The sequence below is a fragment of the Accipiter gentilis genome, chromosome 2 (assembly GCF_929443795.1).
Source record: "Accipiter gentilis chromosome 2, bAccGen1.1, whole genome shotgun sequence".
Taxonomy (NCBI): domain Eukaryota; kingdom Metazoa; phylum Chordata; class Aves; order Accipitriformes; family Accipitridae; genus Astur; species Astur gentilis.
The window spans coordinates 6,752,003-6,778,481 of NC_064881.1; the positions used below are offsets into that span (position 1 = coordinate 6,752,003).

At 38.5% G+C, this 26,479-nt stretch overlaps 1 protein-coding gene across 1 annotated transcript; it reads left to right on the plus strand.

Moving 5' to 3' along the window:
• The first annotated feature begins 2,000 nt into the window (after positions 1-2,000).
• On the plus strand, positions 2,001-23,191 carry LOC126047144 (desmoglein-1-alpha-like). The gene is made up of 16 exons (XM_049820406.1): positions 2,001-2,048; positions 8,821-8,856; positions 9,234-9,362; positions 10,059-10,214; positions 10,361-10,508; positions 11,414-11,577; positions 11,832-11,966; positions 12,525-12,710; positions 12,893-13,152; positions 14,074-14,216; positions 14,367-14,585; positions 15,729-16,295; positions 18,204-18,352; positions 18,829-18,889; positions 20,539-20,747; positions 22,220-23,191. The coding sequence occupies exons 1-16, from the start codon at positions 2,001-2,003 to the stop codon at positions 23,189-23,191; spliced, it is 3,582 nt and encodes a 1,193-aa protein (XP_049676363.1).
• Positions 23,192-26,479: the final 3,288 nt, after the last annotated feature.

A 26,479-nucleotide genomic window follows, 5' to 3' on the forward strand; every position in this document is an offset into this window, starting at 1 on the left:
GTGATTTCTCAACAATCTAAATAAAATAAGTTTTATTGAACTTCTTTCAGGGATACCCCAAAAATAGTCTACTGACCCAACTCTCTGAAGGTCTGTAGAGAAGTTTGAGAACTACTAACTCTGAAGCCGTGTTTGCCCTTATTCTATTCTGTATTTCCCCTACATAGAAAGTATAGAACTAACTCTGAAATGCCAGAATACTGGCCCACTTCAACTACTGACGATTGCATTAGTAATATGGATATTTTACATGTTACTGCAATAACAATGATATCAGTATGGTATGAAACATTAAAAAAACCATACAAAAATAATGTTAAAAATTCTGCAAAAATAAAAAAAATAAACCCTCCAAACCAAACATTTGAAAAAATCTAGAAGGAGAAATGTTTTTAGATTGGCATCTTTTGGAATATTTGATTAAGCAAAAGTTCTGAAATAAGACACTTTGGTTCATAAAAGAATATGCTTACTTTATATGCAGAACAAGCAACTTTTTATTTTTACTTAACCCAAAAGCAAATTTCAGATTGTTGGAGATTTCCCAGAAGAGGGCAAATCTAGATGTGATCCATTTAACACTGGCCGCCCACAGGCTCACCGCTGGCCGCGTTGAGCTCGATACCAAAAGCGGAGTGACAGCAGGGACACGCGCGACTGGCTTTGGAAGCCTCAGCCAGCCGCAAGGCAGCAAAGCGCCCGTGCTAAGCAGCGTGTAGGCACAGCGTGCTGTGAAGCTGCTTACCCAGCAGGAGCATGGGGCCTCGTCCCGGGAGGTGCTGAGTAACCCCAGAGGCGCCGAGCCCTCTTTTCCCAGGTTGAGTTCGGTCCTGGGAGATGCCCAGCACCGTGGTGGGCTTGGCAGGCTCAGGAGCACACCAGTAGTGTTGCACTTTCAGGGGTGAAGCGTGCACCCTCCTCCCAGGTTCAGTGGCAGAGCAGCAGCTCACTCGATCTTTTTTTTTCACCCATTTATGGGGCGGTTTGGGTGTCCCAAGGACTCAAAACGTCTCTGCCGCAGACAGAGGGGGACCTATAGCTGAGCAAAGTGGGGAATCCTCTTTGGTTTCTCCGTCCCCTCACATCTTTGTGCTCACGGCCTCCCAAGCGAGGCCAGAAGCGAGCTGTGCAGCGCATTCTCCCTTTCCCCCCCTCCCTGCCGATTTGAGCAGCTCTCCAGTTTCTCTGGCGTGGGACATGTGTACATCTCCCTCTCCACCGTGTCAGCCAGAGCACAACCCATAGGAAGGGAAAGGTATGGCACGAGGCGGCTCGCAGATGGTGAAAGCAGAAGGTCTCCTTCCTCCGCTTCAGATATTCTTGTGGCCTAATGAATAAAACACTATTTTTTTCCCCAAATTAATATGCTACCTCTTTAACGACAACCCCATTCTGTTCCGAATGCTGCACTTCTGTGAACAATGTGCACGGAACTGACTTCTTTGCACCTGGAAGTAAACAAATGGACTTATGTTTTAATTCAAACTAATCATTTCTTCAGGTCCATATTCTTTATGGTAATATTCATTAAGCTCTTCCATTATACACGGTGCAAGGGGAAAACTGGTAATTGCATTCAAAGCAATGATAAGTTACCATTTTAATGATTCCTTATGTTGTGAGTAATTTATAAATCACTCGGTATCTTCTCAGTGAAGCTTGCCTTCTGTTTTTAAAAACGTACCCTTTCGTATCCAACAAAGGGTTTCAGTGCAATAAGAATTAAGGTGTGTCTCTTGGCTTTTACCTGCAAGCAATAATGATGTTGTCAAGCGTTTCAGGTGAGACCAGCCCAGGATTTTGGGGTGGGGAAAGACACTCTGTTATACAGCATCTTCAGTGCTTCCCTCAGAGGGAGGCAGAGACACCTTGAAGGGCTGAGTATAAGGACATCTACCGAGTGTCTTTTTAAATAGACACCAGAGGTGGGGGGGGGAGGGGAAAAGGAACAGGCTTGTAACCATAACTCAGTTGGACTTGTATCCAGGAAGGCAGATGCCATGGATTGGCTCCCTCACCGAACGGCTGCATTTTTGTTCCTTTTATTGGTAAGTCAGATTTTAAAACAATATTTGTAAACTCTGTGATTATGCCCGTTGAGTGTTCCTCAGCAGACCATTGTCACATTTTACAGTGTAAACTACCCCCCCCCCGAAAAACTTGTGAAATTTAGCATAAAAACAAAGCTGTGCTTATTTAAAACTGCCCTTCTGAAGATTCTATGCAAATAATTTAGTTTTTCATTAAATGCTGACAAATGTTTCTTTTGATTTTGACTTTCTGCAGTCTGTTGATGTTCAATATGTGACTTTCTATGTTTAATGCATGGCTTTTCAGGTGAATCTTGTCTGTGGCTACTGTTTAAGGAGTCACTGTTATTAATAAAAGTCTTATCGTTACTAAAATCCTAAGAACTTGACTGGATATCAATTGGTTCTATGTCTTTGGGGTTTTTTATCAGTTGAGGGAATATGAATAGCAAATCTCTTTATCTAAACTGATTAGCAAGAGCGCTTCAGAACTGACCGAATCCTACGGCTATATTCAAGAGAAAAAGGTGAAATTTAGTGAAGACCTTAGCTGAGTAAAAATCAAGACTTGGCCTATTATTTCACATTACAAAGAATTCCTGGCTCGTAGTGCATTAGTGTCTGAGCTGCCATGTGCTGAGCAAGTGAATGCATGATGAAAGTGTTGCTCTTTCAGTTTGTTTTTCTCACTGTAGAAGGAAAGTTGTGGCCATGGCAAGTCAAGTGGCATAGTTGTACAATGTGTTCATCAAGGCATGGAAGTTACCCAGAAAGGACTTAAAAGAATTATGGAGGCCCTTCTACTGCTGCAATCTGATTTTTGTGTGGACTATTTTTACTCATCTGTGCTGCTCTTCTGAAATTAGATAGAGGTTTATGGCCTTGAAGTTTGAAAAGAGTAGGATTTCTGTTACAGTTATGTCCTGCTGTGGCTTTCACACAATTTTACATTTTACACAATATAGTAGTAAGTGTAAATGTTTGCTAACCTCTCATTTCTGACTCCTCTAGAAATGCTGTAGTTGGGGAAAAAGTGTTTGTTGTTATACAATATGAAATCTTAAGGCTTTCTCAGAAAAGATAATCCATTAATTTTAGGTGATAGCTCTGCAGTCAGTAAACTAGAACTAACCAGCACAGGGCAGCTGCCAAGAAAACAACGACAGAACTTCGCAAAAGCAAGTTACAGTTCAGATGAGTTTCTGCATGGTTAACACCGCTCAGTGGTCTCTGAGATTGGCATGTTGCATATCACACTAACACCTCTGAATTTTCATGCAGCATTAGTGACTATTTGATTTACTCAGTTACCTGGTGATGCATACTCCTGATGTGTCAAAGTTAAAAAAAAAAAAAGTTGACTGTACTGTATTTAAGATCTGTCCGTTCAAAAGAGATTTTACTGCTTTATCTTTTCTCGGAAACTCTGGAGCCATTTTCATTCTTTCAGTGTATTATTGTTACAATTGTGACTGATGCAGGATATGTGTTGGGTTAGGAGAAAGGAGCAATTGTGAAAACTGACATTATGTTTTGATGACTATCAAATATTTTAACTTTTACTACCCAGGGAAAACAGTTGTTGTTCTTATTATGCATTCTTCTGCACAGCAGGGTTCATGGTGGCCTATTCAGCTCAGTAGCATCTTTCACCACTTTATAGAAAGCTGACACACAAACTGTAGAGATTAAATAAATTATAAATTATGCATCCAATTTTAGCGTATTCTGAGAAACGGTCTTGGTTTTCAGCTTGATTAATCTTTCATGAAAATCACCTGCCTGAATGGTGTGTCTGGTTAGTATATTGTTAATAAGTTGTATCAAATACAATTGCTGTTGAGTTATACATATTTTAGTACACTGTTACACTTTCAAGAAAAGAAAACTTACCAGCCCTGAAACTAATAATTTTCTATATGCATTTCACCATTGGTGGGACTGATTCTGCAACCCTTGCTCACGTGACTTCAAAGGCGTTATTCTCATGAGTAAGGGAGTTCTGTTTGTGATACTTGCACAGACACGTTTTATGGAAATAACCTGTTTGATCAGGTATGACTCTTCTCCTGCCAGCTATCATGTGACAGCTAATAATTGTAAATTCACCGCATCTCTCATATGCACTTTTGTCTGGCTACATTTTCCCATGTGTTATCTATGCTTCTTTTTTCCCGCCACCCCCAGTTGTTAGGCTATGGTTACACCTCCTACTCATAACTTGGTTGCACATAAAAATATTAAGGGGCCAAATCCTGTCCTTGCATATGCATATGAAACATCTGCCAGGATGTAGCCAGGAACCTGCAGGCTCTTCTGCCAGAGAATTTTGTTGTAGAAATAGAAACTAAAGCAATTCCGCATCCATGAATTATCACCTAAGATTAGGTTCTTAAATCTGCAGTTTTACATTCCTAAGTAAAAATGGCCCCTAAGCAAATGTGCATTTGCAGCTAGAGCACCCTAAGCCATATTAGAATTCAGGTTTTATTGAGGAGATTTATGGAGGACACTTAGGATGACTAATTTGGAAAACTAAAATTTGAATGATAATGGCATACACCCTGTATTGAAATTACTTTTCTGTTCATTTTTTCTAATGGTTAAGCTCAGTTACTGTACGGAAATTCATTATATCTGTACGACTCAGCAGAACAGAAACAATCTCAGTGGAAACTTTCCCAAAGTTGTCAGTTGTTCGAATAAACATATTTTAAAATAAATAAAACTTTGGAACGTATTCTTCTGACTGACATGAGCATTGTCGTACTTCTGCTGAAATAACAATGGATTCTCCATCCTGGGTGCAATACAAAACACTGACGTCAGCTGCTAACACAGGAAGCAATAGGAACACCTGACTTCTACAGAATCAGAAAAAAAAAATATGCCAGAAAAACCATCCGGAAAAACTTTCCCTGTAAATTGGAAGAAGCACATTCATTAGTGACCTATGAAAATGAAAAGTATAGACAAAAACACATTCGTGGTTCAATTTAAAAGTGATCAAATGGCTTCTTTTTAAAATATGAGGGTTTGTCTTATGTTTCAACTCTGCTTCTCATTATTTCATATGCAACAATTTATCATTTTTTAAAGAGGCAGAATGAATAAAGGGAAGGGTTCGTTATTTCAACCCTTTCCTAGTCAGAGCTTTGGCTGAGTAAGAAAGATGTAAAAGTCCCAAAACGCTGACACAACCAGACCTACGATGGCACCCTGATGACTAACATAATATGTGTGAGTTCTCAGCACCCCTCCCATCCAGGCCAATAACAATACCGCTGTGGACTTCAAAGAGAGAGAAGCAGATCTAATATGAATAATGCTGGGAAGATGTTAAAGGCATGTTCAGTCATTTAGATTTGAGTAGGTGGAAGAGGGAGGATTCCATAATTGCGTATAATATTGCTTGGCAGTCAATTAATGATTAGTTAATTCGTGTTTGTAAATTGCTTTGAAGGCGCAAAGAACTGTACACATCCTATGGGCCTAATTGTGTTCCCAGTTACATCAGAATAAATCCAAAATAACTCCAGTGTGACTCTAAGGTGTCATTTTGGACACAAGGTTCAGGCTCTGTATCATTACAATGAAAGACAAGCTTTCAGACAGGCCACTGTGCAAATGACAGTCACCATGAGCATGTTTCCTGCCTGCACCTCGTCCAACCCAGACCAGAAACCAACAGCTTGTGCAACAAGCCTCTAGCTTCTCTGCAGAGCTTCCTTTTTTTCACGGTCTCTCAGAGACTAACAGGACAGCAAATCTTGATACCATTCTGATCAGCTTGCCTATCCCAAGGTCCTCAGGATGCATCCCACACATTCCAGTGGCTCTTATTGCTTTAATCATCATTAATCACTGAATCTATGGAAATGACTGTATTTGGATACTAGTTTAGGAGGGAAATTTGTTCATTACCTAGAAGTATGCTGGAGTTAGCTGCTAGGAGGCGGTACCTCTCTGCTGGAAATAGCACTAGAAAAAAAGGGGTTGCATTGCAGAGAGATATTGGAAATAGACAACTGGGGTGGGAGGAGCCTTCTAACTGCTGGTGATAGTGGAGAACTGGAAAACACTAGTTGGGGAGGCAGACGAAACTCCGTCCCTGGATCAAGTTGATTAGATGACACTCCAGAATTGTTGAGGTTTAGCTGGTGAGCTAGGCAACTTTGTCTGGTGTCTGCCTGCCCTCCTTCCTATAACACGGCAGTAATTGAGAGAGACATACCCAACGCAGACATCAAGTTCGTCGGATCAGCCTTTTCAAATAATATCACAAACTGTACTAAGGACTCTGGATTCAAAACCCGCAGGACTTCTTTCAAGATATTCTATTAGCAACATGTAGCAGAAAGGGCTTTTCCTTAGTTAGCATGGGATGAGTGTGGAAATACGGGGCCTGAATTTACAATCCCCAGCATTACTGATGAACAAATTCCTGACATTCCCATTATTGGTGATCAAACACAAAGGATGAAACTCCAGTGTAAAACGTGTGTTCCTCACCGCTTGAAAATAGAACTCCCTATAGGCTGAAATCAAGTGTTTTATGAATATTCATGTCCTTAAAGAACAGAAATCTTTACACGCATAATTCTTATTTCAGACATGCCTAACACAGTTTTTCAGTTAGGCCTGCAGAGTACGAGAGCGATATGGCTGGATGTGAGATATTAGTTTCACTGTTAAATAACAGAATAAGCCACAGGATGCAGACAGTAGACAAGATTCACTAACATTGCACTGGGAGGTGTATACCCGTACTTTTCTGGGTCAAGACGATTGCTGCATGCCAGAAGGGATTTCAGCCTAAAGGTGGAGAGGATTTCACTGTACTTACCAAAGGAGGCTCTGCTCTGCCGGTGGGATCAGCTGATAAAGAGATGTTGAATCAGTACTATTTCTGGTGGACTTCATCACTCAGGCTCTCTGGTGAGGGTGTAATCTGCCCCTTCTTCTGTCCCATGTTTCCCCAAGCTCCAAGGGGGATTATGAAAGGACACGTCTGAGTTCCCACTGGGGTGAAAAACCCCCACGGTTTAAATGGAGTCTGATGCTGTCCCTTCTCTGAGATGAGTAACGGCTGCACGTGCATTTGAACCCCATTCTCCAGCTGAAGCTTTAAATAGTCACCAAGACATAAACTCAGGCTAAAAGATGTATTGATACCTTTAGCACAACATGAACATATTGTAATGATTTTCCTGCAGAGTACTTTTCTTAACCATTCATGTCAATAGCTTGCTCAAAGAAACAAGGAAAACAAATCCTTAGTCCATGGACAGTCCAACAAAATTTCAAGGTATATGTACATCGAATGGGCAAGTCTACAGTCTCGATTCCCTCATTCAGAAGCAGATTAGGGCAGCCATTATGTGCCAAGGTCTCAGGGAATGTTCTGGGCAAGATCAGATCACTGGAGACATTACTTTGTAAATGACAGGTGATGGACCTCTTATGGCATGTAAATGGGGAAAAGGGGGAAGAGAGAGGAAGGAGGGTGAAGATGCTGTTCATTAATCTGTTGCTTGTAAGAGGTTATTTTAACATGAAGTAAGTGGAAAAAAGTCTGTGCCCTTCTCCCAGCCTTGACAGAACAATGCAATAAATTTGAAGTGAAGAAGGTCCCATGAGGTAGAGCCCCATAGAAAAAAAGATTGTCACAAATTTTATCCAAGCATAACTAACCTAAAACCCACCAGATAAAACATCAGACCAAAAAAAAGCTATTGAACAGTACTGGGAAATGATAAGTAAAGTGAAAAATTAATAAACACAGCTGTTAACCACATTTGGTGAGAAAAGAGAAACTGCAAGACTTTTTGAGTCACCTGGATATTTTGTTTCTCCCAATGATGAATGAAGCAAGCATCTAGTCCTGCAAATGCCATATTCTTCACTCTGTGTCATCCGAAGAGAGCAGAGGCAGGTCCTAAACTTTAGAGATGCTCTGAGGAGGTACATTAACCAAGTGAACTTCATTTTCACACCTCATTTAGGAACAAGGTTAATTAAACTTTGCCTTCTTTTATATTGTGTTAATCAAAAAATTGAGGATTCTCCATTATTTTAATTTTAAAGTAATTATATATTGCATCTGATCCTGCCACCTTTATATACACAGGAATTTGGTTCTGTAGTTAGACCTCAAATCAAACCCCACTGCACTCCAGGGAAATCTGCCTGATGACTGCAGTTGGCTTTCCATCTTAAATTGAATCTCTTCAACCTCAGTGGGAAGTTTCAAGAAAACAGTTTTATTCTTTTTGGTTAAACTACATAGTGAGGTACTCCAGGTCTACTGTGGACTTTCTAAATTAAAAAAAAAAAAAAAAAAAAAAAAAAGAATTAGTTCTTTAGAAAAAAAAAACAACTCCTTTTCTAGTTTCCTAGATATACTTTTTAATAACAACTCTTGCAACCACTTCTCACCTCAGTTGAGGTGTTACAACCTAAAAATCTGTGTGAAAGCTGTATTTTGATGTAGGTATAACTTGAAATTTGGTATGGCACATCTGTTCAAACTCAGAGTTCTACCCTGTAAGACAGAATTAATTTTTAAGGTGTTAACTGTCAAGGAATTCAAGCGATGGATATGGAAAAAAATGAATTGCACAAAGTCATTTATGGAAATCCTGTAGCTACTGCGTAGATAGGCTATTGCAATAGACTTGAGAAAAATTAATGCTCCAGTCCTGCAGCATAGCAATGTATGGCAGTTGGGTTTTGCTTACTGCATTTTGCCCTGCATTTTTAGATGCCAATCTTCTTATTGTTCTTGCAGGTACTCTTGGATTTCAGCACAGGATTTCATGTAGAGGTAATATACATTTCTTTAGAAATTGGTTTTCTGATCAAATGAAATGTAACCAATGCAAAAATGAAATGGAAAATACTGAACCAAGACATTTCTGAACTTGAAGATTGAAAACATATTTAAATATTAAACAATTGCAGGTAATAACCTGCTCACCCTCTTAAGAGAAGTTCTCCTGAACCTAAATTAGTATCTCATACGGAGCAATAATTTTAAAGTAAACATGTACAGTCTTAGAGTATGGTACTCGCAGACACGTAAAAAAGCACACGATCTAGAAAAATCCCTTTTCTCCTTATTGTCAGAAATTCTAAATGTCTGTATTAATTTAAAATGGATTGAGGTTACTGGTGATATGATTCCGGAACTCTCTGTCAAAGGTAAAAGAATGGGATGAAAACGGAATGGCAAGATGGAAAACCTTCAGAAGACAAAAACGTGAATGGATCAAATTTGCTGCAGCTTGTAGAGAAGGAGAAGATAATTCTAAGAGGAATCCAATTGCCAAAGTAAGTAGAAAGAAAAACAAAAGTGTTCACAGACAAGGAAGTTTTTCTAGACAGGCTGATAAAAGCAGGGAGATTTAGAAGTATATTTGCTTAGAGTAGTCAAAGCAAGGAATGTAGAATAAAGGAAAGATGATGCAATGTTTCCAGCTCTGCTGAGACAGTCTTATAAGTTGAACCCATGTGGCTGCTGAGGAGTGACCAAAGGCTTCCTAGAACACTGCCTTCAGTCTACGTCCTGAAGAGCTCCAACCACAGTCTCTTTGTGCGCAGCACCTATGTACTAGATCGCAGTATTTTTCTTTTCTCTCTCACCCTGAGAAACCCCTGAGTGGAAGTTCAAGGATAGTGCATGACTTATGTGGACAACAAAGCCTAGAAGATGCCGTCCTATCCTCTCACCATGACCGTACACTTACTGAGGTCCAGGCACAGTGTGACACTCTTGGAAGTTTCTCTCTTCACTTCCCCGCCAGAAGATTTAAGAGAGAGACAAAACCTGTCCACCACTTAAGGGGAGATGGATCTCTAGGCTGTTTGTAGAAGAGTCTTCCATTGGTTCTGTCAATGGAACCTTGTGAAAAGTGGTTGAGAAACTGAAATTATATAGAATTTTTTACAGGAACTAATAAGAGGGGAAAAAAGCCCTGCAGGTGTCCTGAGTAAACTGGCATAAATTATTATTATCTATTATTGTAGATCCGATCAGATTGTGAAGAAAACCATCCAATCACATACAGCATCTCTGGAGTTGGAATTGATCGTGCCCCCTATGGAATATTTGTTGTTAACCCAAGAACAGGAGAAATTAATATAACATCAATAGTGGATAGGGAAGTAACCCCAGTATTTGTTGTAAGTACTCCCCTTTTTCTTTTTCCTTTATAATGATGGATCCAGGGTGGGGCAGGGAGAGCAGAAGGAGACAAATTAATTAGTTTCAGATTGTTACTTTGCTTCCTTCACTTTTGGTTTTAAAACGAGTAAATCTCTTTATCCAGATACGTTGCTTTGCTAAACACTCAGTGACGGGTGTAGATTTGGAACCACCTCTTGAACTTCGAGTCAGAGTTCTGGATATAAATGATAACCCTCCTGTATTTGCACAAACTGTATTTACAGGATCTATTGAAGAAAACAGTATGGACAGTAAGTAACTGTTACGCCTATTATAGTATAGTTAGTGAAGCTCCCAGAATGCAGTTAATATAAACCTGGGGTGCTCATTCTACTTTTTCTTAGGCAAAGTCATATACTGGCCAGGGCTACTGCAGAGGAAGGAGCGGCAGATTCTTCTGCAAGTGCTATTCAAGCCAAGGCCAGAACTCATTGCCTAAAATTAAGCAGTGATGCTTCCTTCCCCCTTTCCTCCCACACATGAATGCTGAATGTTCCAGTTTCTAACCATAGCATCATGCAAATTCTTTCAGATGTGAAAATTTAAAATAAATCAGTTCATTCCTTCTCTTTAAAGAAAACCCAAACATTAAACCTACACTTATTTCCTTTGAGGGTATATAAAATATGTTTTTTCCCATTTTTTCTATTTCAAATATTTGTATTTGTACTCTCAGTATTGCAGTTGCAGTAGAATATTACTAAATAAATGCTTACTTAAACCACTAAAATAGTTCTTTTTAGCAAAAGTACAGCAATCAACATTAGACATGCAAATAGCACTGAGGCAATGGTACCTAACACTCATTTTCTACTTTCTAGAGATTTTCATTTAAAATTGTGGCTATTTCTTACATGAATATCTACAAGCTCAGTACTTACTGTTTTTACACTGTCCCTCTGGTGACTTTAAGAAGTTCAGTGAAAATCTGCATTACTCCATCCGACCTTGATTTTTAATGCATTTTGAATTCATTAACATTCAGTCAGAATCAGTACTACAAAATTAAACTTTTTTTTTTTCTTTGTAAATATCAATGAATAGATAGCGTTCTATTGTTTTTATACACCAAGTTTTAGCATTGTCTTGATGAGTTGTTTGCAGGAACAAAACAAATTTTCTGATTTGTTTTTTTAATTTTTATTTTTATTCTTAGACACACTGGTGATGAAAATAATTGCATCAGATGCAGATGAACCCAATCACTTGAATTCTAAAATTGCCTTCAAGATAGAGAGTCAGGAACCTTCAGGTCCACCCATGTTCATTATGAATAAATATACTGGAGAACTCCATCTTGCAAATTATCTTGACAGAGAGGTAATATTTCCTTTTTCAAAGTTAAATAATACGATGTTGTGGTGTATATGTGTTATGGGGTGGGGGGGGGGGGGAATAAGGAAAGGTTGTAGTTTTTACAAAAATTAAGGAAGAAATGCATTTTTTCTATATGTTACAATAAAATGTCTAAGGCAAATTCCTGCATTAGGAAATAGTAGCAAGACCTGAGTATTTATAATATTTAAGACGTACAGGTGGCTCTTCTAACACACTCATTTCTCTTTCTGTGGCAGCAACATAGTAGCTACACTCTTGTTGTGAAGGCGTCAGACCGGGATGGAGCTGCAGATGGAATATCATCCCTTTGTAGCTGTAACGTTAAAGTTATTGATGTCAATGACAACTTCCCTACTCTTGCTCAAAGTTCTGTAAGTTTTAAATACCAAAAGAAACATCACTGTTTAAAAACCCATTTCAAAAACCTAGTGGATAACGGAGTCCTTACTAACCTGTAGAGCACTTTCACATTTGAATGCTCCACTGGATTAACAGGGTTGTTTCCTTGAAGTGTGCTCAAAATCCAATCTGTTGCTTCCACACCAATTCTGATAATACACATGTAGATTATTTTTGCATTCAGAGAAGTCAGTCCTGACACTGACTTCTCTATTCAGAGAAATCCAGTCATTCAGGTGTCCAGACCCATGCAATATGGCCAGATTATGTAGATTAACCCAATCTTTGTATGATCTTTTCATATAGAAAGCACAAATCCATTTCCTCTAAACTGCCTCTGCAAACACTTGAGGTGATACAGCTCTTCAGATATGCAACCAGGATCACAATTTAGCCAGAACACATGATTTTTATTAAATTGGCAGGGACTGCGTGCAGGGCATCATTTAAAAGAATATCTGCAGGCAGCTGTGTTTTCCTCAGATTATATATTTTAGTGTTTGCTAATAGATATTTATCTGTCATTGCAGTTTTCAGCAAGTATTTCAGAAAATTCACTCAGTTCAGAACTGCTACGGATACAAGCTCTGGATGCTGACGAAGAGTTTACAGACAATTGGTTAGCAGAGTTTTTCTTTATATCCGGTAATGAAGATAACTGGTTTGAAATTGTTACAGATCGAGCTACAAATCAAGGAATCCTTAGAGTAATTAAGGTATGGATAAATATTGTGATTCAACTGTTGAAATAATCATCTTAAAATAGTCTTAATTAATTGTTAACAAAATTAAACGAGCAGTAAAAACACTGTCATTCAACCAGTTAGAAGAGAAAATATTTCAATAAAATTAATGGAACTTTTATTTATTACCTAGTTCTCTGTGGTTTATCTTTTAGGAACTGAATTATGAACATCTTCAAAGTCACTCACTGATAATTGGTGTCAGGAATGTAGCTGCCTTCCACCACTCTGTTGCACAAGACTTCCGAATGTCTGGAACACCCCTCACAATAGAAGTAAAGAATGTGGATGAACCACCAAGATTTCATCCATCTTCGGTTGTGTTTTCTATACCAGAACGCACAAGAGCAAATTATGTTGTGGGAACATACACAGCCATCGATGAGGACACTGGAGCTATTGCATCAAATGTTGTGTAAGCTCTGCTCTGCTTAACTTCCTGGATTGAATAATTCTTTTAATGGGATGAGGAATGGGTATTTTAAAGGGTGCTTTAAAAAGAACTGAAAAAATGTTAATAGATGAGCAATAGAATAATAGCGATAGAATAGTATAATCTTCAGCCCATTTTTATGCTATGATTGCTTTTGTTTCCTGACCTGCTTTTCTTAGCCTTGTGCACAAGACAAAGAAAATATATTTTTTCTGACAGGCTGTAACTTAAATAAATCAGAACACATTTTTTTTTTCTAACCCAACCTAAGACTATTTTTCTGGAAAGGTGTGCTACAAATAAGGAATTTGTTAGCATCTCTAAAAAAGCAAGCATAAAACCCCAATAATGGGCAATATTATACAATCAGAATAGAAGAGGTCACTACCAGCTCATTCTATAGTAAAAACAAAAATAAATAAAAAAATTGTTGCATTTATTTCTGCTGAAATTAATGATAGTTAATGGGACCATAGTTTGCTTTTTAAGGTATGTAGAAATAAATACACCCAATTTACCAAGGTTTGAAAAGTTTTCATAAAACAGAGAAATATGTTGGCAAATACAACAGCAGAATGTTATAGGAAGTGCTGTAGCTTTAACTACTGATATCAACAAGGGTTCTAGTAAAGGTTTACAGGGTCCAGAAAGATTTTACTTTTAGACTATGATACCAATTTCAAAATATAATGGACCTCTATGCATTTACTTTATTCCTAATTATTTTTCTGGCCTATATCTTTTGAAGTCTACAGGAATTTTGCCTGAATAGGGTGAAATGCAATAGAACCTAGCGTAGCCTAAAGGAAAATATTCCAAAGTGACAAATATTACTTGCAAAATGAATATGTAATACATATATTCATAACATAATGCTGAGTATTTTTACTTCACCAAATATAGATATAGTATAGGACGTGATCCAGGTGCCTGGTTCAGAATCAATCAAAACACTGGTGAAATTACACTGAACAAAGCTATTGACTGGGAATCAATCTATGTAGCCAATGGGCAGTACAGAGCAGAGGTTCTGGCTATCACGAGAGGTAAGAAAAGAGATTGAGTTTTCTGAGACAAAACTCCCTTTGTTCCAGATTACTCTCAATGTTTTTTCCTGTTTCTAGTTTTCCCACCTGAACTGCATTATTTATAGTATCAGGATTCCCTTCTGAACACAAATATCTTATTTTTTACAGGGGCTCCTCGATATACTGCTACTGGCACCATTGTGCTTTCAATACAAGACATCAATGACAATTGCCCAACTATTAATACTGAATTAAGGAAAGTATGTATGCATTCCCCATCAGTGATTATCACAGCAAAGGGTATGGATGGTGATCTATATGGTTCTCCATTTACATTCAGCATACATGGTGAACCTCAAACTACATGGATTATCAGATCAATAAATGGTAAATTAACCTACATTTTATAATAGAATAAACCATAGGAATAAGCTCTTATCTAAGATAACAGATTAGGATAACTTTTTAATTACTAACAGAACACTTATTAGAATCTATTCTAATCTCACTTAAATGTGATTTTATGCTCATATGAATCTAAGAAGTTGCTCTGGATTTGCATATATATATAAAAATCATATTAGAACTAGAATCTGAATCACTACATGTGTTTTATCTAGTTATCATATTTTAAGCAAAACTACTTTACTTAAGTGTAGCTCTGATAAGCACCTCTTGGTCTAAACATAATGAGGTAATTCAAAAGGAGTCATTTGATACCTTTTTATTTCTATTTTATCTAAAAAATTCTAAGCATATGACAAAACTCTCAAATTTATTTATTAGAGTATAAAGTTATTAGTTGGCAGAGCTTTACTTCTATGAGAGGCATATGAAAATGGCAAATAAAGATTACAGCTTTTGCAATTTATTGTACAAATTGTACTTGTATTTCTAAGAAAAACCTTTTAGTGCTCAGTGGATCTTTTCCAGTTTCCTCCAACAGGACATAACAAACTAATGAATTAATCAAATCTCATACATTACTAAATGACAGAATTTACATAACTTACTGTATGCATAGAAGACTATATTAAATGGTAAATATCACAATTACAACTACTCTTGTGTCTCCTATTTGTCCTACACAGATGCAAATGTGTAACTTTAAATATTTTAAAACTACTGAAAAAAACTTATGAAAAATACATGTAAATTCCTTGTGAGAGAAAAAAAGATGTATAAAACTTGCAATTTTTATGTTCACCGTTGTGCTAATAAAAATCAGGAAAGGCAGCAGTAGATACAAAAAAGTTCATTTGCTGCTTTTATATTTCTCAGGCTAAAAAGTGATGACTAGACTGACCTGGCTCAGGTTTTTCAAAAGAAAAAACTAGCATAGATGAATATCATAAGTTTCAGCTTTGAATAAGTACTGTAGATGCAGAAGTAACTGAAGATCTTGGAATGGGAACACTTAGTCTTCATCCTGTTCTATGAACATTACTCACAAAATTATAGATTTGTACAGTATTTATAGTCAATAACTTAATCTAAATATTTTTCCTCTCTTTTTTTTTCCCCCCAAAGCTTCCTCTGCAGAGCTAATGAGTCAGAACTTGGACTTTTACATTTATAGGATCTATATCAATGTAAGAGATAACCAAGGCCGACGTTGCCCTAAACCACATATAATTCCTGTGCAAGCTTGTCAGTGTGATAGTCGTAATTACTGCACCAGTGGGGCCACAAAAATAATTATCATTGGTGGTGGTGGTGGTGGTGCTGCTGGTGGTGGTGGTGCTGGTGGTGGTGCTGGTGGTGGTGGTGCTGGTGGTGGTGCTGGTGGTGGTGGTGGTGCTGGTGGTGGTGGTGGTGCCGGTGGTGCTGGTGGTGGAAGAGGCCCAGAAGGTGGAGGAGGAACAGAACAAGAAGGTGGTGGTAATGGCGAGTTTGGACCTGGAGGAAGAGAAACTGAAGACCACACAGACTGGCAAGTTTACACTGATGGATACAGTGATGGTTATGAAGCATATACTGGAGCAACTGATGATGGTTATAATGGAAATGGAAATTACGGCAGAGATATCCTATCTTCTACCACACTTAGCGGTGCTGCCATTGGCCTGATGTTTCTTGGCGGATTAATATTTGTTCGTAAGTATAAAATTAAGAAAACAATTTTTTTTTTAAAGTGTATTTTTTTAAATTCTTCTAAAATAAAGTGCCTTTTCTGGGTGGTTGTTAACTTGCTGGCTTCCATGGGCCATCTAACAGAGAAAAAATTGTCTTTTAAATTATAAGCATTTCTATATATTTTATATTCTACATGTTTATATACATATGTCATTCAGAAATTACTATTTTCTTCCTAAGACTTAGGGGTTTTTTCCTAAGGTGCTATCCAGTTCTCAGACCATCAGACAGGGTAAAAATGTTTAGTAGAAGACTCAGAAAATTTGGGGCAAGAGCTGTCCCTGTCACTTACAACTTACACTTTGCAATTAGTAATTCTGTTATACTACTAAAAGAAACGGACAAGTATCAGCTCCGAGTTGGGTGTGAAAAAATGTAAAGAACCAGCTTCTTTTGAACTCAATGTCAGATTTCAGTAGTACAACAACAAATATAATAATCTGAAATTTTGAACATTTGGTTATTGCTGCCAAACATTACAGCTATTAAAAACAAGTAGCATTTGTAATAACAGGATCAAAACAGATCACTTTTTTCATACATCCTAGTATTTTTGAAGAAATAGGAGTTTCAGGGATAAGAATGTCTCAAGTTAGACTGTATGCAAGAAAGTACTTCTCAAACCACCACAATCAGATGCGATCGTCTTTCTTTCATGGCCTGGGCATGAAGCAATCAAAATCTAAAATTTCCCAATGCAGAAATATTGACTACAAAACCAGAAGAAACGCATTTTTACCCTGAGTTTTGAGGGGGGTCAGTGGTTTTGGGTTTTGATCTTTGATTAGTAGGAATCAGCAAACACAAAATTTTGAGCTGCAAAAGGCTGTTTTGTTTGTAGTTCCCAGGTGGTTAATGTTACAGGACAGACTGTCTTTCTGCCTTTGGAAATCTCTCCTAGTTGGTAGTCTGGAGTAAATATGTCTTTAGTCACGCAGTGTGAGGTAGCACTTTGTACACTGCATAGCCCTTTCCCCTTTTCTCTTCACTTTGTTCACTTTGATTTTAAACTGAGAGTTTTAGATGCTCTGCTTAGTCTGTCTGGTGTAGGCAACTATCTCTCTCCACTCCCTCTGCAGTGATACGAGGTTACTGATTTTACCATGTAGGTTAAGGACCTAAAGACAGCCAGAATTAATATTGCAGTGCCTTTCTAAAATGAGCAATGGTTTCAATGTTTGCGTTTAAAGCATTCAGCAATTTCCAACACTGCATTCTTGAAACAACTAAGCATAACACAGCACACTGGGAAACTTGACTCTCTCTATGTAATAATTTTTTAAAACTGGGGTTTGGGGTTTGTCTCTATTGTTTTTTCAAATCAAGCATTATGTATATGTGATGTGAAAAAGGCAACTGGAGCCTTTGCCAAAGATGACTGTAGGCAGATGGCTCTCTCTCCGCTGATTCGCATATGTCTATTATTACTAATGTGTATTCTTTTCAATTACAATATCTAAGGAGACAAATGTATGCTTATCTATCAAAAATGAATGTCACTGAATGCTATACATAGTAAGACTGGTTCTGTTTGTTTAATTTTTATATGTATGCAACTTATATTCATTCAGCTGAGATAGATCAAAGTCTGTTCCCAGGTGTATAAGCATAAATTTGGAGTAACAGCCCTACTCCACCTCCACTTTCCTCTGCTATAACTAAAGGTACAAATTATTCTGAAATTCCAAATACATACATTTCCAAAAGCAGCTAATGATTCTGAAAGCCAGACTTGCAGGCTGCCTGGTTTGAAACATTTTAGAAGACATATTTTCAAAAGTTCTTGAGCACCTGCCCTCTGGGAAAAGCAGCTATTCCTGGGAGGAAGAGATGTCCTAAATCTCTGTTTCCTGTTTCTTTCCTGTTAAGTGATTCCAATTTTGATGTCAATGAGCGACTGTTGTGGCTGTGGACCTGGCGCTGCAGGTGGCGTTGGAGCTGGATTTGAACCTGTACCTGAATGCACAGAAGGGGCAATTCATCCATGGGGAATAGAAGGTGCACAGCCTGAAGACAGGGTGAGTACAGCCCATGTTTCTAAAACCCACAGTAACTCATATTTACAGAAAAGACTGCATTTGGCTAGAAAAAAGCCTGGCATTGTCAACAATTGCCAGGCAGATATGAAAGGTGACTCTTAATTAACATTTGTAGATGGAGTTTGCGTGGTTTGTGTTCAATTAGTTTGGCCCAACAGCTTGGCGTTACTATTCCCTCAGCTGAAACAATAACTAGCAAGCTTCTTCAGTGCAAAGTAGGACAAGGTAACACAAACCATCTCCACTGATCACCTTTTATGTTGACAATGAAAAAACTTGAATGGAGTCTCTCTTTTTTTTCTTCTTTTTTTTTTTTTTTTTTTTAATAGGGATGGTAATTAATAGCTATTGTTAACAGTTTAGACTGCTAACTCCTTAACATGATTCACAAAGTCTTGGTCTTCATATGGGAATTTCAAAGTCATCATTGAAGGCATCAAAATGTTGTTTTCCAGGATGTCTCACACATTCTTGCCCCAACAACAGCTGCAGGAGGTGATTTTGGCGAACCGTCTGGTAAGCAGATCCTAAAATTTTCTATGTGCACTGTCATAAAGCTATCTTACAGAATTTCATGTCTTCTGATTCACAGAGCACTTTGGTTTTGCAGCTATAACCCAACCCTTCCAATCTCACATCTGCAGATAGTCAAAGTGATGCTAGTAGGACTTCCAGTATGAATAAAGGTTCTGAAGTTTGAGCTTTTGAGCAGGTTCATTTCTGCAGACTACATTTATTTTGAAATATCTGCCAAGGCTTTCAAATCTCAGGCAATTTTTCTTTATCATTTCAGCTAGTGAATGGAGGGTCTTTTCAAGACACCAGTTTTAGTAGAATTAAATCTTGAGGCCAGAATATGGAAAATTTCTGTCATAACTCAGTGGTGAAAGGTTCAGTTTTTCCCAGTTTCCAGGCTCTGCTTCCCACAAGGGAGAATAGCACCTGTCAGGTAGCCAGTTAATTACTGACCATTTGTGCACTAGCTTAGACAGAAAGCTGGTACATAGGACAATAAATTTATGCTTCTGAGATAAGGTTCCACCAGGAATTCGATGGCAATAGAGAGTAAGTCAAGTTGTGCAGTGCCACTTCTTTCCTCTTTTTCCCCATTCCTTACACCATAACAGAAAGGAAGGATGCTGGCACAGATCCATTTTTCCCTAGCTTCTAACAGGAAGAAATGTCATTCTGCAACATAATTTATCTGATGACTATTGATTATTCAAAAATTTTCTCACCCTTAAGGTAAAATCAAACGAACATTTTGGGGCTTAAATGTGAATTAAGAATCTTCATTCTCAGGGAGGTTCTGCTGCCATGACAATTGAAAAGTTTAGAACATACCTACACATGTGATTTACTTTATTTTCACTGTTCAGTGCCATTATGGCAAAAGCCCCTGGTTCAAATTCTATAAACCGGGACGAATGAAGTTAAATGAAAAAAACCAATAAAATTTAGCCTGTGTTTCTTAATGTAGTCAAGACTACTATATGCAATTGGTTTATTATATTACATGCTGATATTTAAGACCACTCATTCCTTGTTATCATATATGAAAAAAATCTGGAGAAGATAAAATCCTGTAAGTATGACTTTGTAATTTATTGTAAACGTCATTTTCATTCTGCATTATGAACACTGGTGGTTATTATGATCCATTGTTATCCTCCCAAATCCCCCTTAACAATTTAATGACTTGAAAATGTGAAAGGAGTTACAAAGCTATTTCTTTTAGAAAAGAGTTTAAGGCAAAACAATTTTAACCCCGATGTGATCATAAATATACATTTGTGTATTTGCATAAATATTCATAAGTATTATCTGATTTTCTGATGCAAATCCAATGACAGCATATATGTACACCAGACAGAGGAATCTCTCCAGTCAATTACACAAGTAAATCATTGATTTCCTAAAGCACATATGCACATGCTGCCTAGCCTCAGGAATAAAATCAAGGTCTTAGATGTCTGCTAATATGTGCTTAATTTTTATTGCAGTTTCAATGTTTGGCACCTGTGCATGGATCTCTGACTCAAATTAGTCTAAAATACCTTTAGAAACTCAGTAGTGTCATTGTACTATTTGTAAAAACAACCGGCACATTCTGTGTAAATTTTCACACAGCACTGGGAGGATAACTTTTCTTTTTCTGTTTTCAGACATATATACAAACACATATGGAGGAGGAGGAGTAGTAGCTTCTGGTGTTGAAGAAACTACAGGGGTTGGCTATGGCACCGGTACTGGTTATGGAACAGCTGGAGGAATTTCTGGAACAGGGGAAGCAAAAGGGTCAATTGGAGGAACAATAAAAGAGTATCGAGAAGGAGGGGTCAACATGGCCTTCCTAGACAACTACTTCTCTGAGGTAATTACCTGATCTTCTTTTTCTTCTATCTGTGAGCCTACTGTTAGATTCTCCTCCCCAAGTTACATGGTGGAAATCCAAAATAACTCCACTCAAATTGAAATTTCCGTGATATAAGACTGGTGTGAGAGCAAAGCTGACTGTACTAGTAGGAAAAACTATGACACTAGCAGTACTGCTTTTGAGCTGCTGGCATATGAGATTTTTTTGCTCAATAGCCTTTTTGTAAAGCTGATGGACACACTGCAGGTATGGGTAGCAAGCAACTAAATTATTTCAGCTTCATAAGTGACCACCAAATTTATATATTTGCCACCTTTTTCAGTGTATAAATAGATAATAACTTTGTGAAATTGTTCACACATACTACCTGTACAGCTTGTTTAATGAAGTGACTTTAACCCTTAAAGAACTGTGAACACCATTTCACATTCTTCTTTATTTTCATTGCCATTTCTGTTCCCTAAAAGCCTTGGGAACTGCAAGTGACACAAATGTGCAGTTTTGTAATTGACAACATATTAATTAGCCTTTACATATGGGATAAAAAATTGCTATGGAGTTTACATGATTAATGGGACGTATTTTCATAATTAGGATGAACTGTGAGGCATAAATAGTATAATTGCATATGTCACCAAAATATAAATTCATATATAAAGATTGCTTTATTTCAAACTTTAAATAAGATTCAGTGGAGGAGAGGACAGAGCAGTCCTGAAGTCCTGAGCACAAACTTCTCCCAGACCACAGTCTCCCTGCTGGGAGAACTACGTTTTAATTGTCTGCCAGCCATAGGCCTGCACAGATGACTCGTCTTACTGACCATCTCCATCTCCAAACCTCCTGCCTCTCCCTCCCCAGCCTCCCCTTCCATCCTTCCCTGTTTCCTCCAACCTCACCCCGCACTGACTTAAAATTATTCTCTTTCCTGCCCAATCCCTCTGGACTGACCACCCCACCATCCCCAACGCCATCCCAAATCAGTGATTTCCGTCCTGCTCAAAACGGATTCCTCTCTGGGCTCACCAAGCTTTCCCTGCTGTGACCAACCCTCCATCCCATCCCTTCTGTCCTGGCCCCTCCACTGCTCCCCTCACCATCCTGCTTCATTCCTCTTCCTACTGCTTCGCTTGGATATTGCTGCCCAAAGAGTACATTTGTTCCCCCATCCCTTTCACTCTCTCCCTTCACCCCACAGTCAGACACACTGATGACAGACCAAATTTGAGATGCTAAGTATTGGCAGAAACAAGAATAAAACATCAATAACATTTGAATAAATTTATTTCAAGGTTACAAAAATGTTGATGATATAATTTACCCTGTTGATGTCCTGTTGTTCAAGTCAGCTGGGCCTTACTGTGGTTAGGGAAACCTTACTGTGGTTTGAGTCATCATGGTTAAAAACCTGATGAAAAGTCACTCTGTTCTTCTTTTCTTTTTTTTTTTCCTGTTTTTGCAAACTACAGAAAGCATTTGTGTATGCAGATGAAGATGAAGGTCGGCCAGCAAATGACTGCCTATTAATATATGATCATGAAGGAGTCGGTACTCCTGTTGGCTCTGTGGGTTGCTGCAGCTTTATTGGAGAAGATATAGACGAAACGTATTTGGATACATTAGGACCAAAATTTAAGACCCTGGCAGAGATCTGTCTGGGCAAAGAGATCGAACCCTTCCCCGATGTCAACCCACCCTGGCCATCCGTTAATGTCACCTTTCCCAACCCTGAAGGTGATCTAAACCTCCCGCCACCTGGAAACACCATCATTGTCAACGGATGTGCACCTATGCCTCCCTCGGTTGGCACTACAACGGTTGTTACGGAAAACACCTACACATCTGGGTCAACCATACAGCCCCCGAGGCCGATGCCGGATCCTTTGCTCCACGGCAACATGACGGTGACTGAGACCTACACCTCTGGCTCCCCCTCTCTTTGCGTTGACCCTCTGCGTGCATCCAACGTTGTTGTAACAGAAAGGGTTGTCGGTCCTGCCTCTGCCTCCGATTTGCGCGGCATGCTAGATATCCCCGATCTCACAGACGGGTCCAACGTTATCGTTACGGAAAGAGTAATCGCGCCTAACTCCCGGCTCCCAACCTCTCTCAGCATTCCCGATTTGGTAGACGGGTCGAATGTGGTGGTGACAGAAAGGGTGTTCAGGCCTGCCTCCGGCATGCCAGGCAGCTTAATAAATATTCCCTCGGAGTTATCGAATGCCCACAACGTGGTGGTGACCGAGAGGGTAGTGTCAGGGTCTGGGATGAGCAGCCTGGGGGGGACAAGCCTAGGGGGGGCAAATCTGGGGGGCCTGAGCAGCGCAGGTCAGATGCTCAGTGCCGACTGTCACCTTGGCCAGGCGATGGGCACAGCATCCCCCAGCACCTCCCGGAGAAGAGTGACAAAGTACAGCACCGTGCAGTACTCCAGTCAGTAAGGCCTCTGCCGCCGCCCCTTCCCGCTGAAATCGCCATTTGCACCGACACTCATTAGCTGCCACCCACCAAGAATATTGTTATTATTTATAACTAGGAAATAGCGCTAAAATTTCAGGGATTCCCGCTTGTGTGAGGATCTCCGAAGGGTGCCCCGTTTCAAGGTCAAACACAGGACTTTGTCAGTGAAGGGAAAGTTGAGGTTAGCTTTAATTTCTCTCTCTCCACCTAGCACTACAAGCGTACAAACAGGTACTAATGTTTTTGGAGAGAGATCCAATTACCGAGCGGAGCAGTGAGAGGGGTTCCTTGTGTACATACAGTATCAGCATGAATTAACGTCATATAAAAGAGTGATAAAATGCTGTACTGCCGAGTGATCTCCCACAGCAAGCAGATTTGGGTTAATAGCCCCTCACTGACAAGACAGGAAAAGAATGTTAATAATAATTAGTCAACTCAAGACTAAATAAGCACTTTCAAATGCATCATTTTACTTTGCATGTAATTCAAGACGCGCTACAAAAAGGCACTTTCAATCATTTCTCCCATCACCAACAATAGTTATAAATAATAATCATATAAACACTACATTTTCATTGCTTTCTGAAGTTCTCAGTAAAACAAACACTCTGCCACGGCCTGTCATGCTGTTACTCTCATGGCGAGGAGCGTGACCACCAATTTGCCTCAGCTGTCGCTGCCGCGTTGACACTGTCACCCAGGAAGATGTTGGCTTCATCTTTCTTCCATTACCGTTACAGCTTTACTTAAATCTAGAGGGACTTCAGTGACATCCAGGACCTCTTAGTCAGATTTTTGTGCCAGCCTGTGACTACCATTTAAATCTCCAATGTCAGGTTATATTAAGAGGGCTATAATACACTGTGTCAGTTCTCTTTTCTAATACTGACAGGAAAATAAAGTCTTAGAAGCTTTGTGATGTGGGGAGGCAATAGCAAGTATTGTATCACTGGCACTGGTAGCTGAAGTCCTTCATGAAAAGAAAAAAAAAAACTTGGGAGCAATATGAATTTGCTAATAAGCAATGTGGAGAATTGTTATTTCATATGTCAATGTATTTTGCATTGATATTTTGAAAGTTTATTTGAATGTGTTAATTGAAAAAGTCTTTATGATTCTACAATCTTAATTAAATCTGGCTTTTATTTTCCCACAAAAACAGCTCTACTGGACTCTGTTATTCTAATAATACCTTAACGTGGCTTAGAATATGATCTGAAGGAGCAAAATACTGAAATATAGTATCTATCTCATTTTACTTCTGTATCATATGTATAATAACCATAGTGTACGCAACATCGCTTCAGTGTAAATACAATAGAGTTATACAGAGGGACTAGCTTTTTTTGCTAGACTACCAGATCAGTAGTTTTCCCAAACATTTTGCTTCTTCAGCTTTGATGCATAGGTTAGTGAAAAGTTTAAGAGTTGTCTGTGAACCACCCACTCTATAGAATAGGAAAGAAACTTCCAGTTGCGTCCAGATTCACTTACCTCAGAAGAACTGGAAGACAAGTTTCTGAGTCCAGTATCAGGAAAACGTTTTTAAAAGATGCTTCCAGAAATGCAACTAGATCTGCTGTCAAAGACAACCTGCAGCACCCTCTGAGTCAATGCCACTGCCATTAACACCACTAACCCCCAGGAATCATGACCAAATCCAAGGCTACCTCGAGAAAGGGCCCATTCCATGGCTTCAAGTTCTTTTCTGAAGCACCTGAGAGTGCTAGATGCTCTTCCCATATCTGAAGTATTGCTATTTTTACTTCATCCTGTAGCCTTGGTTATCTTAATATCACTAAAATTGCATTGACTTCGGTGGGATTAGTCTCTCCTATACGTCATATACCAACTGTATGTATAATTTCTGGAACCATTCTTTAAAGAAGGAAAATGCATACTAACATATAAAGCTGTATCCTTTTATATCTGGAGAATTTGTGCTGAAATTCACTAAAATGCTGACAAGCTCCCTTTCATTTTGCTAACCACTTATTTACATAAAAAAGCAAATACTTGAAATATGTATGACTCTCTGGACATTTAGAAAGCCTATGCAATATAGCCAAAGGCCATGAGAGATATTTTTTAATGTAAAAAAATGAAGTCTTGTGTAAATATTTCCATAATCATCTTATGCAAATCAGAAATATTTTTCCTAATTGTGCTTCAAAGTAATAAAGCTAGTCTTCAGGAGCACATGCTGAATCCTTTGTGGCCCTCTTGAACAGGAATGCTGTGTGAAGTATGAGTGTCTGAACTAACTATGGTCTCTTGCATGTCTAGAAATAGAAAGGGGAAGAATTAATAGAGAAAAAATGTTGTTTCAAAGGACAGGTTTTGATTATGTACTGGTTGCCTACTTCTAGTGCTATCTTTTACCAACTTTTTAAGGATCAATAGCTTGTTATTTAATACAATTTCTTGAAAGATTTCTAGCATTTTTTAATATTGTTTTCTCACATCAAACAGCAATCAAATTACCCCTCAGTGCATTTCCACTGCATTTCTGAATATTAATTTCTATTGCTGTGTAATTTTTACAAACTTTCTTAAAATTATTTCCTTAGTGAGATGTGGATATTTTTAGGTTACTACAAATTGTGGAAGAAAAATGTATCTGAAGATGTGAACAAATCCTTGGTTCATTAAAAATTCTGTGCAAATTCTTTTTCTAGCTTTATTATTAAAATATAGCATATGGTTTAATCCTGACTAGCAGACATTAGTTTCGTTTCTTTTCCTTCAGTTGTAATTTAGAAGCCCGCTTGCTGTCTACCTTTAAACATATTATTTAATAATGAAGCAAGAATGGTGTTCAGGAAAGAAAGACAACTTCAAGTAGTGATACCAATCCTGCCCTGAACCATTCAAGCCAAAAAACTCTTATTATACTGTCAGCGGTATGCAACACCAACTCTATGGCTTTGGTTTTTTTACTTGGGTTTTGTGGAGCAGGATCCTACAGTTTTACACAGGCTCATTAAGATCTTGGCATCCTGAAAAGTACAGCGCCATGGAAGAAAACAGAGCCACAAGCTGAGGATCTCATTAGATTTCTATCTTGGGAACACTGTCTGAATTTGAACTGCAGGTTCCGATACTTTTTACTCTGTCCTGATTTTGCGGTAATAAATATCACATTTAAACTGTTGTGAGCAGCACCTACTACGTGCAATATGAAAACGCCACACAATTTAAGCAAAAAATTAAAAAAGTCTACTGTTTTGCTTGAATTAACATAACTGCATAATTCAAATTCTCCT